Here is a 19,204-nt window from a genome sequence, read left to right on the forward strand (position 1 = left end):
TCATCCCTGTGGTAACCAACAGCTGTCTCATGGGACTCAAGGTTCACTCACCAGGAGGGAAATTACGCCTCACCCTGGAAGCCTACCAAGGGCTAGTGAGGTTATAATGCTTGAGGAGAACCTAGCACTGCCAGTCCACTACATAAACATAATTCTTAACTGCATTCTAAATATTTATCCTTATGCTCCCAGATAAGTGTAGCTCTCCACACTCACCAAAGAAGTTTCTCTTTGCAACAGATGGAGACCATTTCGGAAAAGCACAACTGGTCAAAAATTGCAGAGAAAAACTGTTCATGGGATGACCAGCCCCAGTGGATACATCTAGAACACAGCTCTTGTCCTGAAGGCTCAGAGAATGTTGCAGAAAAGAGGCAGGAAGATTTTAGGAGCCAGAGGACCGGGAAATCTGCTGTGAGTTTGTGGCTCCTAGAAATGGCAGGGCAGGTACACAGGAGACAGCTCAGCAGCATGGCTGCCTAGATAAGACCTGAGCAAAGACAGTATCAACAGACACGATGACACAGAGAGGGGACATTTCATGGGGCCACAGCCACAGACGGAGAATCTCAAGATGAACACCCTGGTTTTGTCTTTTTTTTTTTTTTGAAATCTATCTTTAAAAAAAAAAAAAAGGAAAAAGAAAAGGTAAAAAAAAAATTACTGTGAAAGTTGCTTGCATAGAGACAATAGTCCCTCTTTGGAGAAATAACTCAGTCAAAAGTTAGAACAGCAGATGAGCCAGTGGTGAGGCTGTACATGTGAGACCCTCAAATTTAACTTTCCTTCCCTTCCTTCCTTCCTTCCTCCCTCCCTCCTTTCCTCTTTTCCTCCTTCTCTACCTCCCTCTCTCTCTCTTCCTTCCTCTTTCATTTCTAAGCTCGAAAAATACTCCCAGTAAACTACTTTGGGATTTAAATCACAAGAGTAAACCAGCTCATATTTATTTTTACTTCGGGCTGGAAAGACGGCTCTGCACTGACTGCTTTTCCAAGGGTCCTGAATTCAATTCCCAGCATCCACATGGTGGCTCACAACCATCTGTAATGAGACCTGATGCTTTCTCCTGGTGTGTCTGAAGACAGCCTTCACAGTGTACTCATATAGCTAGCATAAATCTTTTTTTGAAAAGGTGTGTGTGTGTGTGTGTGTGTGTGTGTGTGTGTGTGTGTGTGTGTGTAGAGATGGCTCAGTGGTTAAGGGCACTGACTGCTCTTCCAGAGGTCCTGAGTTCACTTCACCGCATCCACATGGTGGCTCACAACCATCTGTAATGGGATCTAAGCCCTCTTCTGGTGTGTCTGAAGACAGTGACAGTGTACTGCTATGCATAAAATAAATAAATAATTACTTATAAAAACAAAACAAAGTACTTTTACTTAAGTTTAAAATGTTGCTTCGCCTTTAAGCCTGGCTGGAAAATTACTCCCTTTCAGAGAAATAACTTCAAAAGCTACATAATCATATGTCGGGCTAGTTTTAAAACTTGGATGCCTCCTCTTCCCTCCCTGTCCCTGTTTGCCCTGTCTGTCTCTCCACCCATGCCTAAATCTAAGCATATACTGTTCCTTTCTTAACGAACCCGATGCTTCATACTGACTCACGCTGCAATTAGCTTCTGCACAGTTAAGTGGTGATCCCAGCCACACCTGAGTGAAGGCATACGGGGAGAACCAACCCCCCAGGCTGCAAAGCGAGGCTCCTGCTGCAGCTGAGAGCATTAATTATGTTTTTATTTCCTCTATTTCTGATTCTTTGACAGCTGGGAAAAAATGCTTATTCTGCAAAAACTACCCCTCCCAAGGTCCTGAAGCCGGTGAGCAGTTAGCTTGGGAGTGTGCATTTCATGTGCAGCTAACCAGAACCCAAACTCCTAACATCTCCTCTACAGCCCTTCCATTAAACCAACCACATTTGTGCTAAGGAGGGTCCAGATCAGAATCCTGACCATCCAGACCACCCCAGTTTCTGTCAAATGGGCAAGACCCTCCAAACCGCAGAAAACGCTTCGTCTCTGCCTCTCTTGACTCTGCTATCAAACACCCAGAAGGTTTACAGGTTCTGCAGACTTGGCAGACCCAAGTGTAATTTCACACCATCAAGATGTGTGCTTCCATCAACCCCTAATATAACATAGCAAATAATCTTTGCTGTACGAGAAACTGCTATTTGGTGAGGAGAGCCAGGTCCTACAGGATGGACTATTGAAAGCATTAAAATGCTCTCACACTGGCTGATGTCTGGTTGTTGATCTCAATCCTAGCATCTGGTCTCACTCAGCACCTAAAGGCTAGACTGCTGTGTCAGAGGTCCCACGCCCCTGCTACCGACCAAAGACCAGTCAATGCCTAGGCCCACTGGGCCATGCCCTGGCTTGATAAATACATTTTCCCCACTCCTTTCTCAATGGCTTTAATATAGCAGCATAGATGTGAGAACTTCATTCCAAAGTAGTTTCAGAATCCTTAAAGGCAGTATGTGGGGATGGCTCAACAGGCAAGAGCACTTGGTATGCAAACATGAGAACCCGAGTTCAAAGTCACGGCAACCAAGTGAAAGGATGGCCGTGTTCTCTACACAACATGCAATTCCAGCACGTTAGGGGACACAGAGACAGAGGGAACACTGGGCTGGGTTTGCAGCCTAGCTCCAGATTCAGTAAGAGGTCATGCCTTAAGACAAAAGGCAGAGAGTGATAGAACAGGATGTCTAACATCCCCCTCTGGTCTGTGGGAGAACGTCCACATATGTGTACACTCCAAACATGTGCATATGGTATGTGCATATCTGTTCACACAGATACAGACACAGAGGCAGACACACAGATGTACACACACACACACACACACACACACACACACACACAGACACACACACACACAAATTAGGTCTCCACACACAAAATGAAACAAGGCATAATGGAACATCAGGTGGCAGTATTTTTAAAAACTGGGCTAAATCATACTGTCAACTCAAAGCTTTGTGTTTTCCCAGAATGACTCGGGGAAGCAATCTGAAACAGTGCAGTGTTTTCTATAGGCCTAAATAAATATACCTACGAGAGCACTGATATGCTTACATTACATTTTTTTAGACTATTACAATCCCCAGGTCTTCCCGTTACACAGCCTTAATAAATAGGAACCGTAGAATTCACTGTATAAATATCACCGTAGAATTGAAAACTGGGACAAGGTAAGTTAACACACTATAAGCATAAACCTGAGTTATTTGATTCTATTTGGTCACAAAGTCAGTGTGGCAGCCTGGCTTACTGTGAATGGAGGTTATTATTTTATACAGGAAAGTAAAGAAGATGAGGAAGGTGGAAGGTTAGTAGGCCCAGAAGCTCAAGACAAAGGCCGTTGCTTCCCCGCAGGTTTGAGAAACACCGCCACTGCCCATGAGCAAATTACAGGGAAAAGGGGCAGTGTTGCATACAGATTCCCTGAGTCTGTTTCCAAAATCCTCTTTTTATTAGTAAAAGCATTTAGATCTCTAAGAAATGATCTCATGAAACTTCAATTTAGAGCAGGTTTGGGAAAATGTCTACATTACTCCGGTGACTTTTATTAGGAGTGATCATTCTGCTGGAGCTATTTCCTCGCAGGAACTCTGTCCAAAATCTCAGCTCCTTCAAGGAAGACTTACTCCATCACTGGGCCTATCTAGAAGGCATTTGAAAGGTCTATGAATAATTCCTTCACTAATACAACATTTTTAGAGATCTGCTTTCCAGTTGATGGCTAAGTATATATCTGAAAAAGTCTAACAGAACTGCATAAGCCCTGAAAGATCCAGTGTAAAATAGTCCTTAGCTGGCCGTAAAGTCCAGCCAACCTGACCGTGAGCTACATCACAGCCCCTGAGAACACAGTCATCCATCCTGCTTTCTGCTTTCATTTTAGGCTGTTGGTATGACTACTTTCTCTTCTTTGTACCCTCTTTCTTCGTTTTAGTTTTTAATTAATTAGTCTGACATTTTTTTAAGTAGAAAACAGATTCCTGTCTCACACAATACAACCTGAGCACAGTTTCCTCCCCCTCCATTCTTCCCAGTGCCCCCACCCTGTGACCTGCCTCCCCTCTCCACTGGATCCACCCTCCACCATCTCCCATCAGAAAAGAGTAAGCCTCCAAGAGACAAAAGCCAAAAACAACAGGACAAAATACAGTAAGACAAGGCAAAAGCCATGACCCGGAAGCTAGATGAGCAACCCAAGAGGAGGAAAAAACTCCCAGGAGCAGGCAAAAGAATCAGAGACACATCGGTCCCCTCAGTTAGGAGTCCTACAAAAACACCAAGCTAGTAGTCACAACAAATATGCAAAGGGCTGGAATAGACCCATGGAGGTCCACTGCTTGTCACTAGAGTCTCTGTAAGCCCCTATGTGCCCTGCTTGGGTGAATCAGTGAAGTGTGTTCCCCAGTATCCTCCTTCCCCTTTGACCACTACAGTCCACTCTCCAGTGGGATTCCCCAAGTTCCAAGAGTAGGAACCCAATGGAGACATTCAGTTTCTCTTTCTCCACATGATGGATGAATACTTTCTAATTATTCAAAAACGTGGTACTGCATCCCAGCTCTCATACGGTGTAAGAGTTACTGGCTGGCCACGTCAAGAGCAAATTTTGAGGTAGACATCTCTCCCAAGATATGATGTCAAAAATCCTCCGGGATGAGTCATAGGCGCACCAAAGCAGGATGAAAATGCGAACGCGTTTAGTTCTAGCTCAGATCCCTTCTTCCCGACCCACCTCTATTTAATGATTTAGCCTCCCTCATTTGTTTGCCACCCCTCCCCAACTACACTGGAATCCCTTCAAGGGTGAAGGTCATGCGTCTCGGTCATCTCTCCTTCCAGTGCATCTGTCTGAGCACCTTGCTCTTAGCCTGTCCTATGTCCCATTAGTGACACCCTACAGACTGAGTGAGTGGGCAGCAGGTGTGTGAGGGATGGACAGACGGATGAAGACATTGGCATCACATTCAGTTTGTCATTTTCTCTGATCCTTAGCCTTTCTTGGTTTTCTGCATGAACATAGAAACTCCCCCCTCATCTCACCCTCTGCTCTCCCGAATCTTGCTCTCGTAGACCTAAGCACAGCTTTCTGACCTTTGGGCTGCTGAGTGCAGAATTTATGAGGACAGCACTGGCCTTTGTGTACTCCAATAAATCCACTGCCTCCAGGAGATCTTCACATGACTGTTCATGGGGAGCTCATATCCCTCTGCTGCAAATACCCTTGGTCCTCTGCGTTCTTAAAAGATGACTTCTTAGCCTTAACGTACTCTTTTTTTTTTCTTTTGAAGAAATTTAACTGGCATTCAAAATAAGGAGTTTCACTAAAATAATTATGTCAATATATTTTGCTCATACACCCCTCCCTGTAGCCTTTCCCACTACTCCTCCCCTTTTATAAGACTCCTTCCTCACCAATAGTCCCCACTGTACTCATTCCCTCTGTCTCTTGCCCTCCCCACCCCCTGTTCCCTTGTAAGAGAAAACATGCAGTATTTTCTTACCCACTCTTCCTCTCTCTCTCTCTGTCTCTCTCTCTCTCTCTCACACACACACTTTCTCTTTCTCATTCATATTCTCTCACACACATTCTCTCTCTCTCTCTCACACACACACACATACACACACACTCATACACACACACATACACACACACAACTCTGTTCCCTTATAGAGAAAACATGCAGCATTTTCTTACCTTCTCTGCCTCTTTGACTCTCTCTCTCTCTCTCTCTCTCTCTCTCTCTCACACACACACACACACACACACACACACACACACACACACATTCACACACACAACTCTGTTCACAAACATTCTTTCTTCCCCTTGACACACACACACACACACATTCTTTATCCACAAACACACACATACACACACACACACACACACACACACACACACACACACACACGCACGCACACACACACACACACTGTTCCATTATAAGAGAAAACATGCACTATTCTCCTATCCACTTCAGTTATTTTTAATGTCAATCAAGGCAAGAGAGAACTGTGCACCTTAGTTGCTGCCACTCCCATGCCATGTGACTCCCTCACTGGATGTCTACTTTGCATTATCTCTCTCACAATTGCCCACCACATTCCAACTTTCACATATGAATACGGAATACCCAAGACGTCTATTTCTGCTGCCTTCACTTGCTACCGTTCTCTGTGAAGTCCGCCTGAACTTCCATTCCCAGAACCCCTTTGTGAGACCTTGCAGACCATGTGTGACAAGGACTAGTGGCCCAGTCTTATAGCCAGGCCATCTTTACCCCCTCCACTTATCTCCAGAAAAACAGCAGAAAAAAATATTTATAAAGTAAAGAGTGACAAATTATTTCCCATACACGGGGTCTTTCAACGGCTGGTCGACCACAGCAGTGCTAACTACAGACTCTTTCGTAACTGTAGAGCACTGAGTAGTGAGGTCCTTGATACCCTCTCCTCACGGCATCACCCTCCTGGCTCCCTTCTTTGGTTTTCATGGTAGAAATACAGGACTTACTGGAGACAAGCCAGGATTAGAGCTCACTATTTGAATGCCCTTTCCCTTGTTCTCCTGATGAATACCCATTAATCCTTCAACGTTTTTCTTCTACCTGACCTCACCACAGTCTCTCCTGAAAAGCCATCCTCTTTCGTGGCATTTCTCCGCCCTGTGCCTTCTTTCACCCCAGCGCACAGCACGTGCTTTTTAATGACTTGCTCAGGCATTGGTCTCTCCTGAGAGAGCAGGTTTGCCTGAAGGCCTGGTCTACCTCCCTTTCATGTTTCCATTCCCAAGCCTGGCACACCCAGGCTCTAAAAGGGAGAAGGGGAAAGTGAACAGGACTGAATGCTACCAGAAGGCATGCATTTGTGTAGCTCTGTCAGCACCTTGGGGACCATATTAAAGATAATTGTTTAATATAGATTCCATATGTTTTATTCAATTACCGTAAAGGGATTCCAACTTCGTAAGCAGGCACAGGTTTGTGAGTTGTGCGGGCAGATTTCTCCGCCCATTTATTTCTTTAATTAAAACTCTGCCTAGAGGCCCTTGGCGACTCTTAGCAGCAAGAAAATAGATCAAAATACACATGAAATGCTATATTTCTTCCCGCTCACCTAAAACAAGTTAATTAATAAGCCAAAGTGACTAGTGGATTCATCTTTAAAAAATAAGACTAGACTAAAATCATAGGAGTGCAGCTTTTCGCCGCGTCGTAGGGAGGACTTAGCCTGAGAAGCTGAGCTAAGTTGGATGCTGGAAAAGAAAGTTTTCAAAGCTGCTGAGACTGAAAACTCCCATAACCAGCATGGCCATGGGGCCCTCAGAACTTAAGGTCCCAGCAAAAGTGTCTCATCTGAGGCAAGTTAGAAAACATGGAAACGAAGATCATGTGTAAAAATAAAATCTGGGGGTTGGGGATTTAGCTCAGTAGTAGAGCGCTTGCCTAGCAAGCACAAGGCCCTGGGTTCGGTCCCTAGCTCCGAAAAAAAGGAAAAAGAAAAAAAAATAAGATTTGTAATTTCTTCAAAATGGTGCTGACCTTGATCCTTCTACTGAACCAAGTGTTAATGGGGAAAATGCGTTGTTAGTCTGCTATAGAATGGGAGCAATTCCATGGCTAATCTAACCCCCCGGGCCACAGCCAGTCCTCACTGTGGGTAAGGCTATTTAATGGTGGAGCTCCTTCCTTACCTAGATGACCCAGCTTTAAACTGCACTGCAGCGCAGAGACCAAGAGATGCACAGATGGAAGAGAGGCCTTATTTCTGAGAAACTACATCTTCTCTCAGAACCCATGGAACAGAACTGCTCAACTGTTATCTGTTCCTCCCAAGACCCCACGTCCTCTCAGATGAATTACAAATGCTTCTAAAACATCATTCACAGTTACCAACAGACTCTTTTCACCAGCCGTTCTTAGCTAAACTTGGAAGCACTGAGATTGCAGGGCAAAGAAGTCCAATTTAAAGTTCTCTCTTCAGAAAGGTCCATCTCTGTTGAGCATAGGCCCCCAAACACAGGACAAACACATAGAGATTGTTATCTGCGCCCCTTCAGAACCCTTCTGCTCGAGTCGCCTTAGCCCATTTCTCAATAATTGCTTTGCCATGAAATTCATAGCATGGATCACCACCCAAAAGTATATGACGGAATTGGATGCTATTGTCATTAACTCATTCATTCGTTCTTTCACTCAAGGTTTCTCCCACAAAAATATGTTTTGTGCAAGCACATGAAGTTTGATTTGACTAATTTGCAAGGGCATCTCTGGTGTCTAGAATTGTGCAACACCCAAAAGAGGTATTCAGTCAACAGTTGTATAAGGGATGAATAAGGAAAGAGTGCTTCTGAGATGAAGTTGGTTAATTTTACACACACACACACACACACACACACACACACACACACACACACAATCTTCTAGGTCAGAAACAAGACTAGGATTTTCGTTAAGGGTCTTGAGCCCAGTTGCTTCATCTTGCAGAAGGTAACTTCTTCCTGATTCGTCACATAACTTAAAGTTTTGTATTGACTCCTGACACACCAGAAGCCTTCTTTGTGCAAATCCCTTCTTTGTGTGATGCCTCTGCTTCTCTCTTTGGTTAACTGCATTAATAAATATTGCAATCACTCCATGCTGCAGTCTCCAAGAAAGGAAGACGAGAGAGTTCCAGAAACCAGCTGTTTCTCCTTTACAGGCAAGCACTTGTGATGGAGGGTGCTCTACCTGGGAAGCCGTGGGAAGAAGAGAACCATCCAATCTCACGGGGTGCCCACACCTGCTTTTATAAACACCACTTCAGCAGCGATGAAAATGGAACAGATTGTGGGCAGAAAGAGGTTGGCGAAGATGCAGCATGAATGATGGGAAACACATCAATCAGCTCACTTGGTACTCAGGTAACGCTGGAGACAACGGGGAGTCGCGCTCAGCTTCCCAGTGGAATGCTGGGCAACTCAATTAACCTCTTTCTGCCACATTCTCATCACGTGCAAATTGAGTACAGCGGCCTACCTGGTGGAGATTGCACAGGGATTTGCTCATAATGTGAGCAGACGTGTGTGGGATACCTAATAATATTATGTTAACGAGCATACAATCATGGGGTGCCAGGGACTCAAGAGGTCATGGCGGTCTTTCTGTATCTGACCACAATTAAGCCATCCCGGAGGGATCAGACTCTAATCTTTTCTAAAGGTTGCCTATATAACAGGGGTTCTTGGACCCTTCTCTTTTCCAAGGATGCCTTTTCACACTGAAGAAACACCAGCTGACTACATTAATGTGCTGGGCTTCTCTGCCTCTGTGTAGAAAGGGGCCTGGTAGTTGCGCACATCTAATGAGAAATGTATCTCTTAGAGACCATGAGTGGCCTGGTGGCTACAAGTATAGACACTGGAGTCCCCAGCCTTAGGTTCCACCCAATCACACTCCACGCTGCCTGTGTAATCTGGGTTAAGTCACAGCCTGAGTATCTGTGAGCCTTGGTTTCTTCTCCTAGCACACAGCTATCCCACCTGTCCCCAAAGGCTGGTGTTAGGATGAAGTGATCAACATAACTAATTTCTCATGATGCAAGTATTATTTTCCCTCCACCAAATAATACCACTTACTTTAAATTTTCGGTTTGCTTACAATTTTAACTCTTGAAAGCCTTGATCGCTTTGTTTCAGTCTTTTGAACTCCTTCAAAATTCTTTTATTTTTCAATAATAAGGCCTGAGACTATGAGGCAATAATAATTGTGCACAGAGTAGAAAGATGATTTTTTTCTGATCTACTTTCTCCTTGGATCATAGGTCCCATGGGAAAAAATCAAGAGTCCCTTGGCAGGGAGGACTGGGGCTTTTCCAGTGTGTGTATAACCTCCAGGAAAGACAAGAACCCCACAGAGCATCTGTGTTTGGGAAGACCAATGTTCACTGAGGTCTGCTCCTTTTGTAGTTTCCACTCAGACCCCAGGGCCCAAGGTCCCCAACTATATGTTTGGAACCACACAGAACAGTTTCTCGGATTCTAACACATCATAGAACACGTCCATAGGATGGGGAGGGAAAGAGAAAGGAGGGAGGGAGAAAGAGAAAAACGGTAAGAGACAGGAGAAAGAGGAAGAAGAAAGAAGGAATACCTGCTTCCTCTTTCTATTGTTTCCTTTTGTTTTCTCTCTGTACTTTCCCATCAAGCCAGGGTATGCATTGTACTTAATGTTTCTTAGGGTGACAGGAACTTGCTAAAAATGCAGGGACCTTGAGGAAGCTTTTGTGTAGCAATTTCCCCTGTGTGAATATGTTCCTTCTTAGAGGGAAGCTAGGTATGATCTGTGACCCAGGATGCTGTAAAAGGAGGTGAAACATTCCATCCTGCCAGGAATCCCATTAAAACTCAAGTTGTTCTAAAAGGAAGCTCCTTAAGCCTCAGGAAGTGAACACTCAGAAGCTTCAGGAAGTCCATGAAATTGAAAGAGGACCCTCCCTCTCCAAGATGGTATAGGCAGTAAGAACTGCTGATGAGCTGCCTGGAGGAGGAGTAGGAATCCTGAGCTGCATGGACAGAGAAGACTAGTAAACTGCCTAGAAAAGACAGGTCTCTCCAACTTGTCAAGTTGCCTACAAGGAATGCAATGAACTCCAGGGTTCTAGTCATCACCCATGCTGGGGGAGGGGTGGGGCTGCTTTTGGTGAAGAAGCTGCTGTTGAGCAATTCCTAACTTTTCACCCAGACTCCTACAAGTCACCCAAATAAGATGCATTGGATCAACAGCTTGAACCTTGTAGGCATCTTTACTTTGCCATCAGTTCCTCATCTCAGGAAAGTAGGTGTTTGTTCAGATGTCCTCAGGAGTAGTGCCACTCAGCAGGAGTCTGTCTGGTAAACCCAAAATCACTGAACAGGTTCAAGTAGAAGTTTAACAAGAGAGTAGGGAGTGTCCCTCAACCCAAACCGTAAGAAAGTAGATGCATCATTCTTTGTCAGAGTACCCAGAAGGAGCCAAGCCACAGGGGAAAGGCTATGTCACAAGTACTCTGGGATGGCATCAGGACTCAGAGTATCAGAAGTGATTCTGATATTCCATTAGTGGTTGTGGAAACAGATTAATGGATTTGAGACCACAAAGACTGGGCAATGCATGATATATATGTCAGAAATTTTGACCCTTACTTGCATCCTACAATCTTCATCAAGTCCCAAACACCTACACTTTTATACAGATTAAGCAAGGAACTTCAAAATTGAAACCATTGTCAGTTAATCCCGGTGCATTGCCTGTGAGAACAAAGTTCAATGTTCGACCTGAGCTCAGAGTGGACAAGGCTCTGGGTAACTGTTGTCCACACATATCTAACTGTGCTGTACAGTGTCAGAAATTTTGACCCTTACTTGCATCCTACAATCTTCATCAAGTCTACATTCAGATGCGAAGTTGAAACCATTGTCAGTTAATAAGGAACAAGGTCAGACCTGCAACACGCTTACAGTTCCCTCACACGCAGAAACCCTCAAAGCCATGGAGAGACAAAAGACTCAGAGTATTACAGCAGACGGTGGGAGGTCTGGTGTTTCGGTGAGAGAGGAGTCATTTTGCTATTTTTCCTAACACGGGGCCATCTTTTACAAGAGCAAGGACAAGACACTGTTAATACATTATCATTTTCAGTAGCCTAAACCAATTTCTCTATAAACACATCAGCTTCCTTCAGGACAGGAAAAGACCCCAAACGTATGGAAGCCAAGCCTTCATCTTCAGGCTCTTGATGGTAGCCTGGCTGCTGAGCTGAACCATTTAGTGTGCCATCGACCCTCAACACAATAATATGGCATATTGATAACATGAATAACTTCAAAGTCTTAGTTACCACTTGGATTTTGCCCTGAAGGATACAACTCTTATCCGAGTACCAATTAGAAAAATTAATTAATTAATTAATTAATAAGAGCAGAGTCTTCCTTAGCTACCTACACAGGTCTCTGAAATAGTCTCTGGATAGATCTTCTGAGACCAGGACTTCAGGCTCTTGAAGATCATCCATGATTCACAGGACAAAGGAAATCAGTGAAGTCTCTCTTTTGCATGCTAGCTTCCTGATTTACCAAAAATACATACATACATACATACATACATACTAAAAAAAATCTAGAAACCTGTTTACAGGAAGTTAAAGGTCTCTCTAGGCCTCCCTGGCTGTAATTCCACCTCACAGGAACTTTAAAAGGTAAGAACATACCTGCCAACCAACCTTACCTTCACATAGTCCAGTGCTCTCCAAGTAAAAGTGGGTTCCACACTGAGAAACACACTTGCCATAGGGGACGTTTTCCCCTGAGTGCTGCTCCACCTGGAGTCCTGCCTCTGGCTTCTTACACTGGGTACAATGATTGGGCTCGGGACCCACACACGTGTGGCAGGAGCCATGGCAGGCTGCAAAGTAAAATAGCATGCAGCTAACAACTCAAAGACCAAGTAAGTGTATCAACCAACGGACGTCCCCTGTGGAGCCAGAACCACTTAGAACGTTCAGTAGGTACATAGTCATTCAGAAGAGGATTTTCCCAGTGTCCCCTACAAAGCACAGAGCTGAAGTTAATGCTAAGAGGGGGAAGTGGAGACGGTAAAATGTCTCATCTCTCAGCTCCTAGAAAGGCTGTCAGGCAGCATCACAATAAACCCCAGCAAACTGGACAATATTTGCTTGGCTCTCTGGAGAAGCACATTCACTGAACGACCATTTAACATCATGCCCTCGGTTTTTATTGAAGATTTTTAGAAGCATTTGTACGAAGGCCGTTACTCTACCTCGTGCAAAACTGGTCGTTGTGTAACTGACCATTTTGTTCATCCATCATCTGCTGTGGAAAGGTCCAGGCAACAGAGTCTTTCTAGGATTTATTGGGAAAAAGGCTGCCTTTCTAAACAAGGAAGCTGCCTCCTTTGAGAGTGAACAAACTTCCCAGTCTATAGTAGGGTTTTGTTTTCCCTGGTGAGGGTTAAAAATCAAAGCCAAATACTGTATGCAAACCTCCTTGTGCCCAAATATTGATAACATTAACTCGCTGATTCTTTAAAGGACGCTCTTAAATGCTTTCTTTCAAATACTTAATGAAGTTTGTTTGTTGTAATTTTTCTTTCTGCTATTTTCACTTTTCTAAGGTATAGATAAATATAAATTTGTTTCACTTAATTAAAGGCTCACCCCCAATGTTCTGTGTTCAAAAAGCTCAAATGGTGCTGCCCTCCCAAGGAGCCCAGAGCCTTTCGGCAAACAGCAATTTAAGATTTTCTATTTCACTCAGCCGGAGGCATTGCTAGTGATTCTCAGTCTGCTCTCAGTATCATTAACAAAAGTTCTTCAGGGAAAAGCAAATGAAGTCTATAAACATTAGCAATCCCAGGAAAGTGCAGAAAGGGCGGATAAAAATCAATGCATGTTAAAGGAAATAACATTCCCTGCAAGGATGGCAAGAAAACTCATGAACGTTTGAGCGGGCTTGACAAATGTGTGTGTGTGTGTGTGTGTGTGTGTGTGTGTGTGTGTGTGTGTGTGTGTGTGTGTGTGTGCGCGCGTGCATGCGTGTATGTGCATGTGTAATTTTCAGAGTATCATTCCTTCATAAAACTATTAAGGGGAAAGAAAAAAACACATACTGCTATATGGGGAGTGGATTCTGAGATCTCCACATATATCAAATACTGTAGATGTTGGTGTCTCTCTCATAAATTGGCCTGGCATTTGCATAGAGCCTACTCCTGTCCACATGTATACTGATCTCAGATTCCCTAAGGATTTAATACAATATCCACATATATCATGTACATGGAGCAGGTTGAACTTCATTTTGGAAAAGTTAATGGAATTTCTTCTTTATAATTTTGGTCAACAAGTGGTTGGGTTTTGGGTTGTGGAACCAGAAGAGAACAGGTAGAGATGGCACAGGCCGTCATGTGTTTGTAGCCATTTAAAATAGAAGAGAGGAAAGGCTGTACTTTTGGAAAGCCAAGCATGCATGGGAAAGCCAAGGCCCTTGTTCTTAACCATGATGGAAGACAGTGGTGCCACCATACCTCCACAGGTCCCATGGTCAGGGTAAAAGCCTCCTCCACAGCTTGGCAAACAGTGGCCTTGACGAAGAACCTGGGGATGGACGCAGGCCGTACAGTGAGCAGCTGCTGGCCCAGAGCAGCTGGCACAGGACACGTGACAAACTGAGGAGGAGAGAGAAGCACAGCAAGCTGCAGGCACCACAGAGACACTTCCAAGCTGGTCAGCATCTCAGGTGTCAGACCACACCAAAGAGGAGACATGTTGGCAGAGGGCCACATTGTCAGAACTGCCCCTGTCACCCACACAGCTTTTACCTGTTCATCAGCTACCTCCATTTGCATCAAGTGCTCTGTAGACAATGGCACTTTTCTGTCCTATGGCAACAGTCGGAAGTAGGCATTGCTAGCCACATCTTACAGTTACAGAAACTACAGTCTCAGGAGGCTACATTTTCACCCAAGGGGCTGGGGAGATGGCTGAGTTTGTAAACTATGTGCAGTGCAACCATTAGGCCCAGAGTTTGAACTCCAGAGCCCACATTAGAAGTAGGTGTGGTGAAGCATGCTTGCTGTTGCAGTACTGGGGAAGTAGATGTGAGAGGATTCCTGGGACTCACGAGCTAGCCTATCCGAAGTAGTAAGCAGATATCCAGGCTAGTGACTTTCTCTCAAAAATCAAGGTAGATAGCTCCTGAAAAGCTGTGGCTGACCTCTGACTACACACACACACACACACACACACACACACACACACACACACACACACACACAAGATCACAGCACTCATTCAGAACAAGGCTGGGATATAATTTGTGAGAATCTAAGTCTCTCTGCCTGACCAATAAGGAAAGTGGAGACTTCAGGGACTGCCATTCCAACTTGCTTTCTCTTAACCAGACAGGATCCTAGCATAACTGTCCTCTGAGAGGCTCCATCCAGCAGCAGATGGAAACACAGGCAGAGACCCACAGCCAATGTTAGATGGAGCTCGTGGAGTCTTGTGAAAGAGTTGGGAAAGGATTGAGGGACTCGAAGAGGACAGAGACTCTACAGGAAGGCCAAGAGAGTCAACTAAACTCTAGGAATTCCCAGAGACTGAACCACCAATCAAAGAGTAAGCATAGTCTGGATCTAAAACCCCACACATATGTAGCAGATGTGCAAATTGGTCTAGCTGGTTCCCCTACAACTAGAGCTGAGGGGCTGTCCCTGAATCTGTTGCCTGTCTATGTATCCCATTCCCCTAACTAGGCCACCTTGTCTGGTCTCAGTGGGAGAGGATGTGCCATGGTAGGGTGATACGGGGGAAGGGGTTCTCCCTTCTCAGAGGAAAGGGGGGGTAGAAACAGGAGAAGAGCTGTGTGTCTTGGGGACTGAGAGGAAAGAGGTGATATTGGGATGTAAAGTGAACAAATAAATTAATTAATGAAAAATTGCATTTATTGGCAATAGGCTTAAGCATTAGTTGCTGAAAATGTGGTTTTCCTTAATTTTTGACATGCTCTGTCATTGCTAGTATGAGTTTATAAATGCCAGGGAGGGAATGATTTTGTCATCACAGACATAGGTAGGTTAACTCTGGTTTACAAACACATGAGGGTTGTATCTTAAAGATCTTCTTGATGTTTCAAACAGAGCAGAGTACCTTTGGGATACTAATAGGCATAAGGCTTCTGTGGACTTACCCATTCTATGGAATCTGCCTGTATCTCCCATTCCCACACATCCTTCTCTCATACCAAATGCATAGTTTCTTTTATGAAAAAAATCCTTTTAAAGTAGCCTGTTCCCTGAGCACACCAATCACAGAGGAGGTAGCTCCAGATGCTGCCAAACACTAACTAAATACTTCTGATGATGGTGGTGGTAGTGATGGTGATGATGTCTCATCTCCTACCTTTGCATCTTCCAGTGGTATCAGCATAGTAGCCATGAGGGCATTCAGAAATGCACGTCCCATCATGTAACACTGTCTTCTCAGCACAGGTAAGACATCTGGGACTACTGGGGCCACAGCTCTTACAGGATTGGTCACAAGCTAATGGGAAGGAAAAAAGCCATCAGAGGAAGGTGACAGTGAGCAAGACAGGAGTGACCTCTCTCTTCCTGGTGTCTCGAGTCGGCACCAGTATTTCCTCGTCTCCTTCGCTGGCTGCTTGCAAGAGTTCTGTGTCCTTGATTCTGAAGTGTAAGGGGCTCCGGGCTCTTCTTTCCATGGTGGAAGGATAATGGAAGACCTAGTCACTGAACAGAGTGCAGTAAATACTCAAGGCACACTCACCAGTGCACCTAATCCAACATGGGATTCAAGACTGAAATGGCTCCAAAGGCAGAGCCACCAGACTCGGCGAATAAAAATAAATACCAACTTCCAGTTAAGTTTGGGCTTTTAATGACTAGCAAATCGATCCTGCAGGAGTAAACACTCACATGTCCCTACTTAGAGCAACACTTCAGGAATTCAGAATTACACTCGGACCATGCTTGGTAAAAACATACTGAAACTGAATTCTTTACAGCCTTCCAAGATGTAAACACGCATTTACTCATTCATCCAGCCTCAAAACACCGGTACAGACTTGTATGGCCTATTGTCCCAGGTGGCTTATTAATATAAGGAGAATAAATAAATAAAAATAACGAACATACCATTTACAAAGAGTATGAGACCAGGAGGAGGAGAGGTATGGAAAGAACCTAGGAATACGTTATTCATCAATTAATTTTGTCATAGAAATTTAGTCAGATCAGCTAGGGCTGAGGGGAACTCCCTTTAAACTGAAAGGGCATGTCATGGCTCAGGTCAAGGAATGACGTGGTGTCCAGAAGCAGCAGTTCCATGACGTAAGAGCAGTGGGCAGGTCTAGACAGTGGGAGTCTGTAGCCACACTAATGTTTAGGTTTTCACCCTTTAGAAGACCTGGCTACTTGAGAGTTGCCTGAAACCCAACTATGACTGGGCCCCCTTAGCCTCACCCTGTGGCAGGTTCTGAGAGGCCCTGCAGTTTTAAGCACAGTAGAAACACAGACACACTTAGAGAACAGAAAGACCCCTCTGGTTTCAGTTTGAAAAACATCTTGAAAGGATGAAAGGGAAGAATCAGAGTCCACTTGGAAGACCGAACCCCTTGAGGAAAGATAGTTAGGGGTTGCATCAAGGTTCTTTAAGAGTCGACAGACTGGAGGGATGCGAGAGATAAAATATCTCAGATGAATCTCAAGAGTCTGCTTTTGGGACAAGGGATACCGTTTAGCCATCAAAGAATGCAAGGACATAGCATGTGGCAGGAATTAGGAGCCCACTGTGGGATGTAGACGATCCAGCCTGATTTGTGGGTCTAGTACTCAAGGGAACAACTCATTGATCAATGCATAAAACTAGCTTTTAAAACTAGACATGAGTTAATTTATTTAAGAACAACATGCAGGATAAGACGGGACAAGGGAACAAGGAAACGGAAAAAGAGACAGAATGGAATAGAAGAGAGGTGACCAGAAAGAAAAGGTCCAATGGCAGAAAACATAAAGGGGAACATGGTGGCTGAGTCATGCAGGGAGGCAGAGGCCGCAAGGGACTGTCATTAACATAGAGGACAAATAAGCTCTTAAAAGGTTCCACTACACTGGAAATTGGGCTCTGGGTGGCCTGTGCCACACATTCCAGTGGGCTCCAGGGACAGCCTATGATGATAAATGCTCCTTGAAAGGCCTGTGGCTGTGAACGGAAGGGACAGAGAGAGAGCAATAATGAAAAGGGCTGGAGGCTGCAAGCAGAGATCCAGAGAAGTTCTTTAAAGGGAAATGTAAATGGTTGGTGGAAGAATACATAGATGCAAATCGGGGTGTGCACTCCAAAGCAAGGGTGCACAGACTGGCCCAGAAAGGGTCTCTGGAGCCGAGGAAAGAGGTAGAGGAGAGGCTGCATTTGAGCAGCTGCCCAGCATGGGCTCACTGCCCCCTCTCTACAGACACAGCCCTTCTTCAGCCTAAGGAGAATCTAGGAATGAAGAACAGCAGTCAGCTCCCTTACAACACGCGCACCCTAAACACATTTCAAGAATTTAAAACAAAAGGCACTAGGGCATCCGGCCATATAGATTGTCGATGTGCCTAGATCCAGATGAACACGATAAATCAAGAACGGGCCAAAGCAATAATAACCACAGTATCAGAAAAATAAGAAAATCACTCCCAACTCACCCAAAACCAGAACAGAAGCTGAAAAGCACACTTCGTTCCTCATCCCCATAAAACTCGTGACGCCCCTAATTCTAAGGTAATTATCGCAACAGATAAATACTTTCTGGAGGCTAAATAAAATTTCCTACACATAAAGACCTGCAGAAATTTGGTAAAATTAAGAATTGACTGATAATAATAATAATAATCACACATTTTAGCGCAGATCTAAAGGAATCCTTAAGGAATAGCATTTGCAAGATGTCTTTTCATTACAAATTAGTCCATAACTTCAGTATAATTGCAACAAAAATTGTATTTGGATTTTCTTCGTAATTCAACACATGTACTCTAGTGTCTAAGTTAACTTGGAAGAGGTATGTAAGGGGGAAGGAGCTCCCCTATCAGAATGTAGGACAAATTCCAAGGGGACAGCAATCAGTAGGCAAAAGAGTGTGATGTTGACCCTGGGACAGAGATGTAGGGCGTAGACCAGCTGATAGGCAAGTATGTGCAAACAGATGTTTAATAGACAGAAGAGATCAAAAGAAATGATAGGGTTAGTTACTCTAGCCATGTTGGGAGGCCAGGATAGCATAACTGGAAAAAAAAAAAAAAAAGCAAACCGTATGGCATCACAAGTCACATACATGAATGAGACCTAGGTGGGTCAGCAACTTAAATCAGCATTGCTAAGTTAATGGAAGAAAATGCAGAGCGTTCCCAGCAATTGATTTGTGAGTGTTCGTGGCATGTCTTCTTAAAAATTCAACAGCAAAGCTTTTAAGCAAAGAATAATAACAAAAATGAATCAAATGTTTCTGTTACAGCGTACTTCACCCGTGTATGTAAAGTTGTCAGAGAGCAAATTAAGTCAGGCGAAAAAAAGAAAAACGCATAATAAAGGACATCATACTCAAAGTTAAAAGATAAAAGAATGGGAAATGGGTGCATATTT

At 44.2% G+C, this 19,204-nt stretch overlaps 1 protein-coding gene across 1 annotated transcript in view; it reads right to left on the reverse strand.

Annotated features, from left to right (window-relative positions):
- Fras1 (Fraser extracellular matrix complex subunit 1) overlaps nucleotides 1-19,204 on the reverse strand; it is a 250,306-nt gene that overhangs the window by 174,460 nt on the left and 56,642 nt on the right. Inside the window, exons 15-17 of the mRNA XM_032916779.1 lie at nucleotides 15,965-16,105; nucleotides 14,089-14,229; nucleotides 12,271-12,447 (exon numbers count right to left, since the gene is read on the reverse strand). Of these exons, the coding sequence (XP_032772670.1) occupies nucleotides 12,271-12,447; nucleotides 14,089-14,229; nucleotides 15,965-16,105 (459 nt within the window). The remainder of the gene's footprint in view (nucleotides 1-12,270; nucleotides 12,448-14,088; nucleotides 14,230-15,964; nucleotides 16,106-19,204) is intronic.

The sequence above is a fragment of the Rattus rattus genome, chromosome 11, assembly GCF_011064425.1.
Source record: "Rattus rattus isolate New Zealand chromosome 11, Rrattus_CSIRO_v1, whole genome shotgun sequence".
Classification (NCBI taxonomy): domain Eukaryota; kingdom Metazoa; phylum Chordata; class Mammalia; order Rodentia; family Muridae; genus Rattus; species Rattus rattus.